Here is a 17,961-nt window from a genome sequence, read left to right as displayed (position 1 = left end):
GGGCTCTGTCCAAGGCCCAAACTCATTTAGACTGTATCTTTCAGACTTATGTTTTTCATCAGAGGTGTTCTACAGTCTGTATGCAGATGACTTAAAATTGGGTAAACTGATTACAAGTGTTACAGAAAGGGCATATCTGTAAAAGAACTTGACTAAAATGACAATTAGGACACAGGAGAATAATATGCTGATAAATACATCAAAAACTAAACATATGCGATTTGGGAGACATAAGTTGAAAGGTGAATATTTAATACAGCACACAATGATTGAAACTGTAGATTCGTTTAAGGACCTGGGTATATAGGTAGATCCAGCTTTGAGTTTTTCTAATTATATCAAGAAATTGGTTAATTATAGTTATAGAACTATGATTGTATAAAAAGATTTATAAAGTTTAGGAATCAGAAATGATGAAGTCATTGTTTGTTAATTGCATTAGACCCAAACTTGAGTATGGAATAACAATGGAAACCTTATTAGAAAACAAACATGAGCAAATTGGGAAGAGTACAGCAGAAATATACCAAGGGCATTCATGGATGTCAAAATTTAAGTGATTATGAAAGACAAAAATATCTGAACTTGTACAATGTCTCATATAGATATTTAAGAGATCTTATTCAGGTATATAGGCCATTTAGAGGCAACTGCCTTTGGGAATGTTTGGGGTTATCAAAAAATAGCAAAGAATCATTAGACAACCTATGTAGAAGATTCTGTACGAATGAGAAGAGTGCTAATTGGTTCTCTGAGAGAGCAGCTGATACATGGAATAGACTACCAAAGTACATTAAAGCAAGCACTAGCTTAGATATTTAAGAGCTTGGAAACTAATTATGGGAACAACTGTTTTGGTATATTGGCAGGCTAGAAGGGCATTAATGTCCATGCCTGAAATATCTGTATGTTCATAGGTAGGTACTAGGCTATTGGCCCTAGGGCCCATATAAGCCTAGCCAAAAAGGTACCCTGGCTTTCGTCACCCAAGAAAATTATTTTCCTGTGCCCCTGTCGAGCAGAGCCACAGAAGTGATCCCCAGGGTGAATTTCCTATCTCCCATCCAATCATCAAGATTTTTCTTGAAGAGTGCTAATGAGGAGCTTTGTTTGATATAGATAGGTAGTTTGTTCTAGAGTATGGGATGTCTCTGGGACGGGAATCTGTCCCTTCTGTATGTTCTGTTTATTACTGTGACAAGGTTTAGGTCCCTAGAGCATGTAGCTCAGAGGGATTGGGATTTCTTTAAGTGGAGCATGTCCAACAGATCTGGGTTTGACATGGTTTTGTATGTTAGGCAGAGTGTGCCTCTGAGTAGGCGATATGTGACAGAGTAAAGTTGAAGTTTTTTTGAGAAGGTCTGCATAGGGCATCTGTTTGAGGCCGGTAATCCTCTGTGAGGTATTTCTGCAGCCTTTCCAGTTGCTGTAGATGTCTTGTGAGGTGCATACCAAAAGGGGCAATGTATTCTATAATGGGTCTAATGAGTGACGAGTAGAGGGGAACAATGACTTATTTTTTCCTGGATGAGAAACCTTTTGTGATGAGGTGTGCCATGTAGAAGGATTTCCTGACTACTGTGGCAATGTGATTATCAAAGGAGAGACTACTGTCCACCTGTGTCCCAAGCTCTCTTATCACACTTTCGGTGTTAAGTAGACTACTGCCTATGTGGTAGTTCATGGGTACAGAGTTTTTACCAAAGGGATGACAATGCACTTTTAGGCATTGAGCTCGAGGTGACACCAGCCATCTGTCTCAGTGAGGCCCTTTTGTAGGATCTCCACATCGTTAGGAGTTTTGATTATGGCTCCTAGTTTGCAGTCATTTGCGAATGTCATTAGCCAAAGACCTTCTGTGTTAGCCTGTACTTCAGAGAAGTAGATACCAAACAGGAGAGGACCTAGGACTGAACCCTCTGATACTCCACTTGTCACTGGTCTGAAGTCAGATTTGGAGTCTGGTACTTTCACAGTGTGGGTTCTGTCAGTGAGCCAGTTGGCAACCCATCTTGTGACATGGGGATTTATACCTAGTTTAGTGAGTTTATCTATAATTCCAGAGTGGGGGATGGTGTTAAAAGCCTTGGCGAGATCTAGATAGGCTGTGTGAGCCACCTTACCCTCGTCTATGGCTTTGGTGACCTCTTCAAATAAGTCTATCAGGTTTAGGAGACATGATCTGCCTTTTACAAACCCGAACTGGGTGAGGTCCAGAGTTTGGAGATTACCAATGTCATTGTTTATAAGTTCCATGATGATACGTTGCATAGCCTTGAAGACCAGGTTCGTTAGGTTAATGGGGCAGTAGTTCCCAGGGTCCGTGGTGGCTCCCCCTTTGTGGAGTGGGATGACTACTATGCGCCATTCAGAGGGCATAAAACCTTAGGTAAGGCTATGACTGAACATAGTACTTAGGTGGGCTACCAGTTCGTTCTGTAGTTCATGGAGAATGCAACCTGGGATGTTGTCAGGTCCCACTGATGCTGTGTTCTTGGCTTTGGAGAGTGTGTTTTTTACCTGTGCAGCTGTGATTACAGGAACTTTGCATTCTTCCAGTATAGAGATGGGTCTTGTAGGGAGTGAGAGGGGGATAAAGTTAGCACTGAACCTATCTGCCCAGATGTTGGCAATATAAGTTGGTTCTGTATATTTAGTGCCATTGTGCTGTAACTCAGAGCAGATCTGAGTGTTGCCATTGAGATTCTTGACATAGCTATAGAATGCTTTGTGGCTGTCTTTAGAATCAGTGGTGATTTTGTTTTTGTAACTAGCTTTGGAGGATTTTATGAGGGATCTCAGCTTCTTACTGAGGCTGACCACGGAGTTCCTCCAATCATGGGATTTTACTCTTTTTTGCAACAGTTTCCTTCTTCTGTTGTAGAGTTTGTTTATGGCAGAGGACCACCAGATTGATTTCCTTTTTTTTGGAGGATAAGCATCTTGGTTCTGTTAGGGATTGCACAATCCATGCACTCGTGTAAGTGCTTATAAAGTGCATTTGTGTAGGATTCAGCAGTCGTACCTCTATTGTCAGTCTGCATGGGTGTCTTGAAGTTTGCCACTTCTGTCTTAAGAAGCATGAAGTTGGCTTTGGAGAAATTTTTTACGGTGGTTTCCTAATAGGGGGTTGGGGCAGGATGTGGATGTCTAGGATGATTAGCTTGTGGTCGGATCAGACCAATGAGGAACTGACCTCTGGTGTGGAACATGAGTTGGCCATGTTGGTAATGACCAGGTCTAGGATATTGCTGCCCCTGGTGGGGGTGTGGATAAGTTGATCCAAGGTGGTGGAATTTATGAATTCCAGAAAACACTGAGCAAAAGAATTGGTACATGAACAGTTTTCCCAGTTAATGGTGGGGTAGTTGAAATTGCCCATTATTAGGGTGTTAGGATGAGCCCTAATATTTTCCAATGTATCAAGAAATGAGGAGCATGGTTGGGGATCTGTATTAAGCTAAAATTTGGATTGTGGTCTTGCCCAGATTTAGTTGCACTTGGATAAGCTCGGCTGCATTATGCTGAGCAACTAGCCTGGAGGTGTGGATATCATTAATGAATATGGACATGCCTCCGCTTTTAATGTTTCAGTCCAGGTTAGGTGGCCGAAAGGTGTGGTATGAATTATAGTCTGGTAATGCAGGGGTGCTCTCTGGAGCCTTGAACCAGGTCTCTATCACTGCACAGATGTCGATGTTCTCCATTTTAAGGAGTGCCTCGAGTGAGTGCATTTTGAGGTTTAGATTTCTAGCACTGAGTAGCATTACCCTCAGATTTTGCTTGCTTGTACCTGTTACGGTGGTGAATTTGTCATTTGAACCTTGCCTAAAAAAGGCACTACAGGGGTGTCAATAGCCTTAGCAAGTATCCAGAATCCCAAGGGTGACAGGTGCAGGCCATCTCTGGCAAAGCATCATGGTCTGTTGATCATGTCATCCCAGGCAGACAGATACTGGATCCCCTTAGATGACACCAGAAGCTTAGCCAATTGTTGAAGTCAATCATTTTGTCCTTGTACTGTGGTATCATTCTGGGTGATGGCAGGATGCTGCTCAGGGCTAGGGTCATACCTGCCTGGGCTACAAGATTGGAAAGCTCCTCCAAGTCTCTTTTCATGTAGTCCAGGGAGAAAAGTCTCAGGTCATTCACACCAACATGGACAATGACAGAGTCGTATTTGTAGTTGTTGTGGAGTGACCTGAGTGCGTGCATTATGTAGCTGATCCTGGCACCAGACAGGAAGCTGACAATAACTTTCTCCTTATTTGGCCTGGTGAGTGGATCATCAGTGTGCCTGACTATAAAGTCACCTATGACTACAGTGTTGGGTACGTTGTTATGCGTTATCGGCTGTGGTTGAGTGGCACACTGAGTTTGTCGGCTATGTGTCTTTTGGGTTGTGTTGTGGGGGTGGAGGTTGCTTGCGTTTCTGCTTTGGAGGTCCCTATTGAAGGGGTAGATTTTTTTGACGGCCTCCATGAATGCAGGTGTGTGCTTTGTGTTTCTGTGTGTGTGTTTTGGTGGTGTAGGGTTTGAGGGACTATGTGATGAGTGTGGTGTGGTGCAAGTGTTTACCTTCTCCTCTTGACTGTCTAGTCCAGTCTTGGGTGAAGAGAGCTTTGCTTCCAGTTTGGCTATGTAAGTGCATCTCTCACAGGCTGTAGTGTTGAGTGGTAGGAGAAGAGGGTTGTCTGTGTACATGAGGCAATTGCTGCATTGCCCCAAGATGCCCAGATTCATCAGGTAGACAGGAGAAAACACCGGGAGCTGACCCTTACACATGCCTGGATACGTACTTATTTATTAAGTACTAAAAGCTGCTTTTCTTTAGACAAGTGAGGAAAGTTGAATGCTGTAGTAATTTGTAGCTTATTTAGTGCTTACAACGAGTTCTGAACAAGTGCCGAGCTCAAAGGAACAGATTTGATTGCTAAAACAAAAACTGGCTAGTTCTAAGGGAAATTCGAACAGCAGACTTTATGGCGCCAGGAATACTTTAACCCTAGCTAAGCGGCGATGCATAAAGTGTTTTTTTTTTTTTTAGATAAGCTACCTAGTGCTTACCACTCCCACTGATAAGCTAGAAGACTTTCCTCCAACACAAAAGCTTGGGGTCTCAGAAACTTACAAACAGTCCTGGATACAGCAAATCTGCATCGGGACTAGACTACTTACAAGAAAGGCAGGAAACAAGCTTAGAAATTTTTTTTTTTTTTTTTTTGGTAAAGTGGAAAGGGAAAAAGGAGGAGCAGAAGATAATTCAAGGTTAAGAAACTAAGTGGGGTGGCCTTCTCAAATGTTTTCCCTGTATTAGGTAGAATGAGGTAATGACACTTATCTGGGAGAAGTGTCCCAGATCAAATTTACAGTAGGGGTGGGCAACTGCAAAGCCACCAAGTAAAAATCAAAACAAACAAACCCAAACAGATGCTTAACAATTGTATTGTAAAAATTTCTAGTTAATACCTCATACACAGAGAAACTAGCTAGAAAAGTATGCTGCAGACAATAAAAGTGCTATAAATAACTCATAGAAATAAACAAAAAAAGGATACTTAATGTTATATATCACAGATCAGTTTGTTCAGTGCCCTTCCTTCAAATCGCTCAGGGTGAAATGGCAGAAACACTCACAAGTTAACTTCTTAAGTAACAAAGTTGAAACCTGAAACAACTTAAAAAAAAATATTGAAAGAACCAATGAGGTGCTTACTCCAAGCCTTAGTCCAGGTAACCCCAAATCAGCCAATGACCATAAACACATCACTCTCACAGAAATGCTATACTGGCTTTGGCTAAACTAAGATGGCCTGGAACATGTGCTCAGACACACAGCCTCTACTAACAAACAACTAGGCCCAAAACACAAGCCTGAATATGGACAATGCTACAACTTACCCACACTAACTTAGGTAGAAAAAACTGCAGAAATGTTTAAACAGATAAAGGAGCAAGGAGACTCTAGAGAATGCTTTTAACTGCAAACAATTAAGTTATATGATACACTCCTTGGCAGGAAATCAGAACAAACAAACCCAAACAGATGCTTAACGATTGTAGAAAATTTCTAGTCAATACCTGACACACAGTGAAACTAGCTAGAAAAGTATGCAGCAGACAATAAAAGTGCTATAAATAACTCGTAGAAATAAGCAAAAAACAGGATACTTAATGTTATATATCACAGATCAGTTTGCTCAGTGCCCTTCCTCCAATTAGCTAATATATACATAATAATGTTCATGAGGTGGAGTGAGCTTTAAGGGAAGACAAGAAATGAGCAATGTTTGTAATGTTGGAGTGAAAGATGATTGCTGAAACAAATGTATTTATGTATAATGGATGAAAATGGAAACTGTTGACTATTTGTTTTCTGTTATTAAATCCACTACCAAGCTTATTAGCGGACCGGAGTTCCGCTGTGGAGACCCCTAACCGGGATAAGCCAAAAGACACAACAACAACATGTGTATCTATGTAATTGTCTACACTGTCTTTAATAACGGTGTTTAAAAACAAAAAAAATGTTTTAAAACACAGTAACATATGAATGCATATATGGTTTCTCTGCAATTGTGAAAATCTTTCTGTTTGATTTTTGTTACTTGTGCTTATTGTTCTCTGTTCTGTAATACTCATTGTGTGAATGACCTTCATGCTTTGTACTATATTATGTATTAACATGTCAGTGAAATTACTGTATGCTATATATATATATATATATATATATATATATATATATATATATATATATATATATATGTGTGTGTGTGTGTGTGTGTGTGTGTGTGTGTATATGTATATATATATATATATATATATGTATATATGTATATATATATATGTATATATATGTATATATGTATATATATATATATATATATATTTATATAAAAACTATCATTTATTTGTGGAATTTTTCTTCCTGGACTTCCTTTGAAAAAGGGGATATACTGTATATTATATATTATGAACGCCATCATTTAGTGTATTTGTGGAGTTTTTCTCCCTGGGCTTCCTTTGAAAAGAGGCTTTGCCTAGTCAGACTTTCCCAGTAACCAAATGCAACTACATATATAAATGCATGCATACATGCAGATACACATACATACACAGAATGAAACAAGCTTACTGCACATTTGTCTCCCTTAGCCAACACAATGACAGCTTCAACATACCTTGAGATTATCTGGAAGCTCTGAGCGTCCTGCATATCCTGGGTTCATAGTAATAAATACAGCACATGTAGGGTCCAGCTTCAGTTCTGTTCCTTCAAAGACTAATGTATCAGATCCTGTGCTGATGCCTAAGAAAGAGGAAAGTAAAAAAAGATTTTATAATAAGCATTTCTAGCTGTTGAATGTAATAGTGCCAGGGAAGCAAAAAGTAAAGAAATTACCTCTCTGGATAGTCAGGATCTGTTGAGCAACAACTGAAAGTACTTCCAGGTCAATTCTATTAAACTCATCAAAGCAAGCCCAAGCTCCACAGGAAAGCAGTCCCTAAAATTGTAAGCACTAGCAGACTGATTAATGTTCCATGACATGATATGCATTGTAAAACAAATGATACAGATTAATTATAGAACATACAAGAACAAAATAATATTGAAGTATTGTTATGTTTTCGTGCATCATTAATGTTAGTTTTACATTTCATAAAAGATTACTGTGCAATTAATCCAAAAGCAAACATCCTGTTTTCTACAGACATATTTTGGGAAGACTATAACATGTAGAAGTTCAGCGTAGGTCAGAAAAGTAAAATGCCATTGAACTTACACTAGATATGAATGGCCTGCTACAGTGATCAACAGTGATTTAATGGCTACTTGACACCAGTAAATATACAGGGTGGCAGAAGACGAGTATTCAGCTGATTTTTTCAACAGCCCTGTAATGAAGAAGGTGATTTATGCGTGCATCATCCAACTTTTTTACTAATTTAGCTTTTTCCCCTTTAAATTGGCAACTACAGTGGTGCAGCAAGCACCTAGTTCTTGCTACATTTAATCATTTCCTCTAATAGCACACATCATTCATTCTTCTCCCACTGAAATGGAGCAGATATTAGTAGTTGAACATTTTACAACTTTTAAGTTCTCTTGTGCCAATTAGCAGAGCTTAAAACAAATAGACTGTAGATGTGGCAAACAAATACTTGCACTGTTTTTAAGGAGACAGTGATACCATTAAACAGGTACTCAGATATATTATGTTAGCCATCTGGCATCAAAGACCATGACCCATAGCAACAGTGTCTTCTGCTCACTGTATAACCCAGAAACACTGTACATTCCTGGAATAGTTCATAGAATAGTGTGCTAACTGCCCAGGTCACGGTACCGAAACAAATCTCTGACAGCCACTACTAGAGATTACTGTGAAGTGCATTACTGAGCTTCTCAGTTAAACTTATGAAAAGGAGCCTTAGTCAATGCTTCTCATGAAAAGAAGCTTTAGTCAATGCATCTCGCAGCACTTTTACAGCAAATTCACAGGTCTCCTAAAAGTACAACTGACCAAGGGACTAGTCTTAACAGTGTATCTTGAAAAAAGTACTGGAGAAGTCCATTACAGTATTAGTCTTTAGTGGTTCAAGCAGTGCCTACATGTCCCCAGTACAAGCCTTATCAAACTTGCACCTAACACTGGTCTTTTTCCTGTTAGCAGTATAAAAAAAATCATGCAGCTTCAGTTTTTCTAAACTAGCTAGTATAAGTTTATTGCCTTTAAGCTTCCCAAATAAAATAACTAACAAGCAGCTTGAACTTTGTAAGGGGTTTCTCCTTTATTTATCAGTACTATAAAAATAACTTTATGAACTATATGCAGGGTTAGGTGAAATCCTGATGCATACAAGGAGATAAGGTTGTTTCTAGAGTACTTTACTCTTCTCTCACAATTCTACTGCTATGGTGAGTTCCTCGCTCAGACAAGCAATCTTATTTCACAGAGGATAATTGTAAAAGTCCATTGCAGTATGGTTAGTATCTCCAGAAGTCCAGATTATCACATCTTAAAAAGAAAAAGTTTAGTTTTCCATAGCTTAAAAAGCAAAAGGGGAGACTAAATTAAGAATCCAGGCTTCTCTAGGGAATGGCCATAGTAAAGCCTGTTCTGGACACTGAAAAGAAATCCAGTTTGCAGTGCTTTGTAAAAATATGAACAGAGAACCAAGTTGCTGTCTCTGTGATATGTCTAAACTTTTCAGAAAGCAATCAAAGAAGCCAAAGTCCCCTGCCTGAAAATGGTTTGTTACTGTATGATGAGAATAACAAAAAGAAATAGTATGAGATAATCATCTAGAAATTGTCTGCTTTGACACTGCATGTACTTTCCTCTTACATTCACAGAAGGTGAACAGGTGACTAGCTATCTTGAAAGACTGAGTTTTGTTTGGGAAGTATCTGAGCCGCCTGTGGACATCCAGATTATTTGACTAGCTCAAGTTAAACTTTAGACCACTTTTGCAAAAAAAGAGAGATTATTTCTCAAAGAATCCCTGCCCTTGTGGAAAATAAGATAGCGTTCACTCACCTGATAATTCATACTCTCCTAGCTGAAGTCAGAGCAATGAGTAAAACAGTTTTCTCTGTTAAGAACCTCATTTCAGTCTGATGAGCTAGTTCAAATGGAACAAAGGTAAGCTTTTCAAGCACAAAGTTAAAATCACAAGCAGGAGCCACCTGTTTTCTAGGTAGACAGATATGTAAAACCTTCTCCATAAACTTCTTGGCTTGAGGTTGATTTGAAATGGGAGTCCAAGGGCAGATAAACAGAAATGGCCTACACCTGAACCTTAATAGAAGAGGAAAAACATGCCAGAGGACAGTAACTGACACAAATTATCAGGAACCAGAGATAGCCAGGATTATGAGGCTCCTGAGTCTTTGAATAGCACAAACTAAAAAAATATTTTCTTCTTACATATATATGATTTCCTAGTAGCAATCTTTTTAGCTTACTTCAATACCCACTGTACGTCTTTAGAAAAAGGTATTAAAAGTCTATCACTGAGGGAGTCAATTGAAAGGTTTTCAGGTTGGGCATAACTAACAAACCCTGCTTGTGTGAGTAAATGCAGTCTGAGGGGAAGCCTATGGTAATTGTCTTTAGCCAGTTTCAAAAGAAGGTAGAACTACTGTTGCCTGGGCCAAAAGGGTGTCACCTTCACAATCTTTGGAGAGTCCTTCTGTATTTTGGAAGACCCATGGATATCAGCGGAAATGGTAGAATAGCAAAGAGGACCATTCCTGTCCATGGAAATGAGAAGGTATCTACCTTCCAGGCCTGTTTGCAAGGAATCCTAGAACAGAATATCTTTAGTTGTCTGCTCTGACAGGAGGTAAAAAGATCACCTTGAGGTGTTCCCCACAGTTGGATCAATTCTTGGAATACTTCAGGGCGAAGATCCATTTGTGAGGATCTGTTCTGGTCCAACTTAGCTTGTCTGTTACAATGTTTTGCTCCAGAATGTATGTAGTCTGAAGAGTTAAAAGGAGCTGAATTGCTATCTCCTAGACTATCATAGCAAATTTGCAAATAGGTTAAGATCTGATGACCTCATTTATTTATGCACCACATCAATGTGGTGCTGTCTGTGAAAACTTGCAGATGTCCCAGAGACCATAGATGATTTAGAGCTTCCAAAACATTATTACTGCCAACATCTCTTTTACATGTGTGTGCTTCTGTCTGTTTAATTTGTAATATGTACCTTGTACTTTCATGCCTTGTGAAACTGCCTTGTGACAGATTGAAGAGAAGGAGAAGGGAAAATGGGAGGCAGACTGAACAGGAGGCAGAAGGGAGAATGAGAGACAGAACTGTTCTATCCACCACAAAACCTCCCTCTTGGTAAATCCCAAAATTGGGGTGTACAAGATAAAGAGTGAAGAGGTCAGTCCAGACTGACCTAGGTACAACTCACATTTCCTCATGTAATGTCTGGCCAGGAGCATCATAAGAATTTTAGAAGCTATGTACCCTGGGATCCTATGAAATTCCTTAGCAGACACTTTGGTTTGAGTATAAATACTCAGGAAAAACTTTTGGGACATTTCTAGTTTGTCTTGAGGGAAAAAAGCAATTCACAGGACAGAATCTAAAAGACATACCAGGAAAAAATATGTGATATGGGAAGAGAGAAGATTTCTATAAGTTCACTTGAAACCGCAGACTGAGGAGAAGATTATGAATGCTAAGAATTCTTTACAACTGGAGAAAGAGTCTGCAAAATATAAGGCAATCATCCAAATATGTAAAAATAAGAAAGTAAAAATGAGAATGCCTTGAAGTCTGCAAGAAGTAATTACTGAAACTATTCTCTTTGTAAATACCCCTGGAACCCTATCTATATAGTCCAAAGGGTAAGACAGAGAACTGATAATGTGAGCCAGATACAGAAAATTTTTAATAAATATGAAGTGCTTGCCAATGGGAATGTGAAGATATATTTTTTTGTTTAAATCTAGCTTTACTATGAAAGCTAGTAGAGGAACCAGAGGTAAAAGTGTCTGAAAGGACATTTTGAACTTTGGAACCTTTACAAACAGATTGATAAAGGAGAGGTCTAATACAGGTCTCTGAATCTAATTTTTCTTTAGCATCAGAAAAATCCTTTAATACATTTTTTTACCCCTCTGGTCTGCCAGCACTGGTTCTATGACTCCTTGTGATAACATTTGTCCCCCCCCTTACTGTCATTCTGACAGCCATCACAGTGCCCATTTCCTACACAGGGTCTATCAGCACTCTAATTCAAGCCTCCCAGTCCAATACCCACAGTTATGCTGGTCTAACAAGTAACCTACACTATGACCTAACCACTTTCCCTACCCCCCTCCCCTGTACTTTTCAACACTCATCTGAGTGCAACTCATCTCTTTAGACCACACCTCCTTATGGGTGACTCCCTGGTTCTCCATCATGGTTGGCTGAGCCACAGTGAGGACTTTATCACTCTATGCTACCAGAGTGGCTCCCTGAGGTAACATTTGATCCAGAATAAGAGGAAACAAGGATATTTGATTTATTTTGCAAGGAGGGAAGGAATCCCACCGAAAAGTGTATCCCTGGTGGATGATTTTCAGACCCCAATTATCTGAAAACAATGTGGTGCCACAAAGGAAGATAAAGACTCAGGGAAAGGAAAAAGGTAACAAGGGTGGGGCAAGGCCTGAAAAGACTGATAAGTTACACTGATTTTTTGAACTGTCCTTGATTCTGAGTCTTTTCCTTTTGTTTTAGAGCCTCCATGCCATTGTTTTTTAACATCCCATTTAGGGGCATCTTGCTGCTTGAACTGCTTTTTAAAAAGGGAACTGAGGTTGAAGGAATTTTTTTATTTGCCTTAAAAAAGGAAGGATGTAAAGTTTGGGTTACCTTCTTGTATCAACTTTCTCCTGCATCAAACTTCTTAAGCTTCCACCTTCAATTCTTGTCTTCTGATTTTTTTTAAGTCAAAAAATGAAGAAACACTTCTCCCTTTCATTACAACAGAAGAACTGGGAGCAGTAAAAGCAGAAATTAACTCACTATCAAACCTCAGCAAATCTTCCATTTCCATGTAATAAAAAAAGGAGAAGCCAAGTTTTTTACTTTCTCTTTTCTTTTCATGGGAGGATCTCTGGAAAAGGACCGAATTAAAACAGGCACAGTGACCAGGGGACACAGGGTCCTCATCCCAGCTATTATGTAAAACCCAATCCTCTCCCCCTGAAACTGATAAGACTGGTTTTCTTTTGGCATTGGAAGGCATTCCTTCAGTCACAGATGATGTGTCTACCCCCATCCTGGCCTCATTGGCTTGTAGGTGGTACACAACAGGGTCCCTAGGGGAAAGCTGAGTTGTCTGAGGAATTAAAACAGCTGTTACCATTAGTGGCTGAAGCAGAACTGGAGATAGCCTGACATCCAAAGGCTCCCTTGATTACTCTCTTCAGGAAGGAAGAAGCACTGTTGCCTGGGCTAGAAGGAAGTCATCACAATCATCTTTGGAGAGTACTTCTGAATATTTCAAATTATCCTGAATATTAGCAGAAAGAGTGGAAGAGCATACAAGAATATTCCTGTTCAAGGAAAAGAAAAGCATCTGTCTTTCTGGCTTTCATACACGGAGTCCTGGAGCAGAATTTTGCCAATTGATTGCTGTGTGTGGAGGGAAAAAAAGAAGTTATGTTCTTACCATAAAGTTCCATCTGTGTTGTCGATCTTCATTCATTCTTGACAGTTGGGTTTCGCTTCATAGATAGGTACTAGGCTATTGGCCCTGGGGCCTATACAAGCCCAGCCAAAAAGGTACCCAGGCTTTTGCCACCCAAGAAAATAATTTTCCTCTGCCACTGTTGAGTAGAGCCACAGAGGTGATCCCCGGGGTGAATTTCCTATTTCCCATTCAATCATCAAGATTTTTCTTGAATAGTGCTAATGAGGAGCTTTGTTTGATATAGACAGGTAGTTTATTCCAGAGTATGGAAAGTCTCTGGGACAGGAATTTATCCCTCCGGCATGTTCTGTTTATTGTGGTGACAAGGTTTAGGTCCCTAGAGCATGTAGCTCGGAGGGATTGGGATTTCTTTCAGTGGAGCATGTCCAACAGCTCTGGGTTTGACATAGCTTTGTACCAACTTGGCCAATATAACAAGCTTGCGCAAGCCAGAAACTCTCGAGCTAAGGTTACCCATAGTGCCTCTCTTCCCTTCCCTTTAGATCGCGTTTGCCCATAAAGATAATAAAGTGAAAGGTTTGTCTGACTATCAGAAAACCAGAGCTAGTTCTGAACCTCCAGGAGTCTTTGGAGGGGTTGAAGGGTGGGATGTCAAGAATGAATGAAGATCAGCAACACAGATGGAACGTTATGGTAAGAACATAACTTCTTTATCTGATGTCACTCTTCATTCATTCATGACAGTTGGGACAGAGTCCCTAGCTACTTTATGTCCTAAGAGGCCCCATAAAAGGATATTCTTGAGCACCATTGAGCCAAATGATGCTCTTCCCCTGGAGATCATGTCCAATTTCTAATGAGTGATAAAGGTATGAGGGGTAGCCCAAGTAACTGCTGCGCAAATGTCATCCATAGAGTCTCTTGAATGAAAGGCTACTGAAGTGGAAACTGATCTGGTGGAGTAAGCCATGACTTTAGCTGACAGACTCATTTTATTTTGCTGACTGTGACTTCGGAAACTGGCTTGCTTAATCTAGGAACTGAAAAAGACAGGAACAGTTGATCCAATTTTCTGAATGATTTAGTCCTAAGTAAAAACATAATTGTCTATGCACATCCAGCAAATGCAATCAATATTCTCCTTTGTTTGAAAAGTCTGGGAAGAAAACTGGCAGGTCAATGGACTTGTTAATATTTGAATCTGAGACAACTTTGGGAAGAAAAGAGGGGTTAGTCCGAAGGGATACTCTCTCTCTGTGAAAAATGATGTGTGGGTGCTTTACACACAAGACCTGTAATTCTGATATTCTCCTGGCTGATGTGATGGCTACCAGGAATATAGTCTTCCAAGACAAAAATTTTATATCACAGGTGGCTGATAGCTCAAAGGGTTGATGAATCAAAGTTTGTAAGACTAACACGGGTGGTGAACTAGGTGAGGCCAAAGAAAGGGTAACCAGACTTAATGGGGCCAATAGGGTGCAATGAGGATTACTTTGCTTCTCAACCATTGCGCTTTCTTCAAAAACTGGTATCAGGGGAAAAGGAGGAAAAGCATAAAGCAGTCCCAGGGGCCAATCATGTATTAGAGTATCCTTTGGTGACTCCCCCTGAGGGGGGATTAGGGCAAAGTAGCTGCTGCCATTTGTGGTTTTGTGTGAGATGCAAATAGATTGCAACAAGGCTGACCCCAACGACGAAAAATCTCTGTTGCTACTATGGATTAAGAGACCACTCGTGAGGCAAGAGGATGTTTCTGCTCAGTTTGTCCGCCATCACGTTGGAATTCCTGGGAATGTACATTGTTATCAAAAAGTGGCTGGAAGCTATGGCCCATTGCCATACTCTCAGGGCTTTCCAACATAAAGGGCAGGATCTGGTTCCTCTCTGTTTGTTGATGTACCAAACGACTGACATTTTGTCCGACTGGATAGCAATTGCCCCCGACTGAAGGGCAGATTGGAATGCTTGCAACACTAGAAGCACCGCCCTCAGTTCTGGGACATTGATATGCAGATTGGGCTCTAAGGGGGACCAAGTGCCTTGGACTGTTTTCCCCTGAAAATGTTCCTCCACCACAACAGGGATGCATCCATGGTCATTACGGCTGTGGGCTGACGGGGTGAAAAGTGGCAACTCCACAGCTCATGTTCTGGCTTCATGCACCAATTCAGATCTTGTTTGTAATGGTTTGTTATGCAGATTGGATAAGACATGGAATGTATTAATAGAGACTACTGTGACACTAGAAGCCACTGAAGCAGCCTCATGTAGAATCTTGCCAGGGGAACTAGGGTGATTGTCACTGCCATTGACCCTAGTAGTTGTAAGACTAAATGGACTGCAACTAAATCTTGAGAGAGTATCACTTGGAGCTGGGATCTTAACCTTTGTAATCTGTGATGAGGTACAGCAACAAGACAGGACCTAATGTTGAATGTTGCACCAATGAATTCTAAGCTTTGAGTGGGTGCCTAATCTAGGACCTGAAAAAGAGGTTCTCTCTCCTCCTTGTTTACTGAGATGCCTAAGATCTCTGCCAGTTATAGAGTGCAGTGTAAGGCATGGAGCAGTAGATGCTTGGCGAGGGCGGTAAGAAGCCAATCATCTAAATATGGACACACCCAGAATCCTAGCAGTCTCAAGTGTTACTACTGCCATACATTTGGTGAACACCCTGGGGTCTGTGGTGAGACCAAAGGGCAGTGCCCGAAATTGGTAATGACTGGCTCCCAGCTGGAAGTGGAGATATCTTCTGGAACATTTGCCCATTTTTATGTGGTAATACACATCATAAAGATCTATTGAGCACATCTAATCATCTTTTTCCAGAAATGGTAGGCTAGACTGAACTGTGACCATCCTCAATTTTGCCTACCTGACAAACTTGTTCAAGATACTGAGTTCCAGGACTGGCCTCCAGTCCCTCGTCTTTTTTGGCACTAAAAAGAACCTTGAGTAAAATCCAGATCCTATTTGGTCTGTTTGGATGACTTTTTTTTCAAGCAGCTTTAGAATTGTTTGAGCTGCTGCATCCCTCTGACTGGGTGGAATGTTGGTAATTCACCTTTGCAGCCTTGGATAAAGATCGAAGGGGATATGGTAACCTCTGGTAATTATCGTCTGCATCCAGGAATCTGATGTTGCTGAAAAAGTTGTTATGTACTCACCATAACGTTTCATCTGAGTAGTTCTACTTCATGTATCTTCAACCTGTGGGTACCGGATCCATATCGGATCCAAGCCGGCAATTTCACTAGCATCTGCTCTGAGCTCCAAGCTCCTCCCCTTACTCATAATACACCTCCACTATCTTCCAACCCCCAGATCGAGTTTGCTGCCACTTATACTGAGAACCCAACCTGAAAAAAAACCTTACGCACCTAAAACTTCAGCCAAACAGGCTGTCCATATGGTAAGGCCAGGGGGAAAGAGGGAGGGATGGTTGAAGAAAAATGAAGTAGAACTACTCAGATGGAACGTTATGGTGAGTACATAACTTCTTTATCTGAAGTAGTTTACTTCATTTAATCTTCAACCTGTGGACAGAGTCCCTAGGATATGCCGGAGCACCACAGAACCAAAGGATGCTCTCCTTCTAGAAATCAAATCCAGTTTATAGTGAGAAATAAATGTATGAGATGAGGACCAAGTAACTGCAGAACAAATATCATCCAATGAGACTCTCGACCAAAAGGCTGCAGAAGTAGCCACTGACCTAGTCGAATGAGCTTTCACCTGACCCGGAGGAGACAAACCTTTATCCTTATAGACCTGTAGGATGCACATGGAAATCCACCTAGCGATAGTGACTTTAGAGATAGGTTTACCCAAAAAGGGTTTAGAGAATGACAAACAATTGATCAGATTTATGAAATGTTCTAGTCCTGTGTAAATAAAATCATAACTGCCTATGAACATCCAACAAGTGGAGCCTATTCCATTTTATTCGCAAAATTTGGAAAGAAAACAGGTAAGTTAATGGTCTGATTGATGTTAACTTGTGATGCTACCTTGAGGAGAAAGGACAGATTGGTATGAAGGGAAACCCTGTCTTTATGGAAAATCATGTATGTAACTTTAATAGATGATGCTTGCAGTTCTGAAACCTTTTTAGCAGAGGTGATAGCCACTAGAAAAGCTGTTTTCCAACACAAAAACTTAAGATCCGTGGTTGCTGCAGGTTCAAATGGCAGAGCGACCAAAGCTTGAAGAACCATAGTAAGGTCCCATGGGGGAACAGGATCTTTGGCCAGAGGGTGTAATAGGAAAGTACCTTTAATAAAGGCTTTACACAGTCTGGAAGAGGCTAGAGAAGCAGAATTCTCGCCCACGTCAAAATGAGAGATGGCAGCTAGTTGAACTTTGATAGTAGAACAGCTTGCTCCTTGTTGAAAAATATTTGCTAAAAAATCGAGAATAGTAGAAACAGGAGCCGTGAAAGGGTAAACTCCTTTGAGAAGCCCAAAAGGAAAAACGTTTCCATTTGCTATGGTAGAGCTTCATGGTGGAAGACTTATGAGCTGCCAGCAGAATAGACCTGACTGAAGAGAATAATCCAGGAGTCCTAGCAATTAGGGGAACTGGAGCAGCCAAGCAGTGAGCTTCAAACTGTCCAGGCTGGGATGAAGAACCCCAGAGGGGTGTGAAATAAGATCCTGAATGGGATCCAAGATCCAAGGTGGAGCCAGAAGATGAGACCAAAGGAAGGGAAACCATACCTGGCGAGGCCAAAACGGGGCAATAAGGATCACTTTGCTCCCCAGTTGACAAGCTTTCTGTAGAAAC

General features: G+C 40.6%; 1 protein-coding gene across 1 annotated transcript in view; it reads right to left on the bottom strand.

The window, feature by feature from the left end:
• Positions 1 to 17,961, bottom strand: part of DNAH7 (dynein axonemal heavy chain 7) — a 4,771,155-nt gene that overhangs the window by 2,546,611 nt on the left and 2,206,583 nt on the right. The window contains exons 22-23 of the mRNA XM_044073696.1: positions 7,403 to 7,505; positions 7,182 to 7,309 (exon numbers count right to left, since the gene is read on the bottom strand). Of these exons, the coding sequence (XP_043929631.1) occupies positions 7,182 to 7,309; positions 7,403 to 7,505 (231 nt within the window). The remainder of the gene's footprint in view (positions 1 to 7,181; positions 7,310 to 7,402; positions 7,506 to 17,961) is intronic.

Source organism: Protopterus annectens, chromosome 6.part0, assembly GCF_019279795.1.
Source record: "Protopterus annectens isolate FY-2018-M chromosome 6.part0, PAN1.0, whole genome shotgun sequence".
Lineage (NCBI taxonomy): Eukaryota > Metazoa > Chordata > Ceratodontiformes > Protopteridae > Protopterus > Protopterus annectens.
This window is presented reverse-complemented; position numbering and strand designations above follow the sequence as displayed.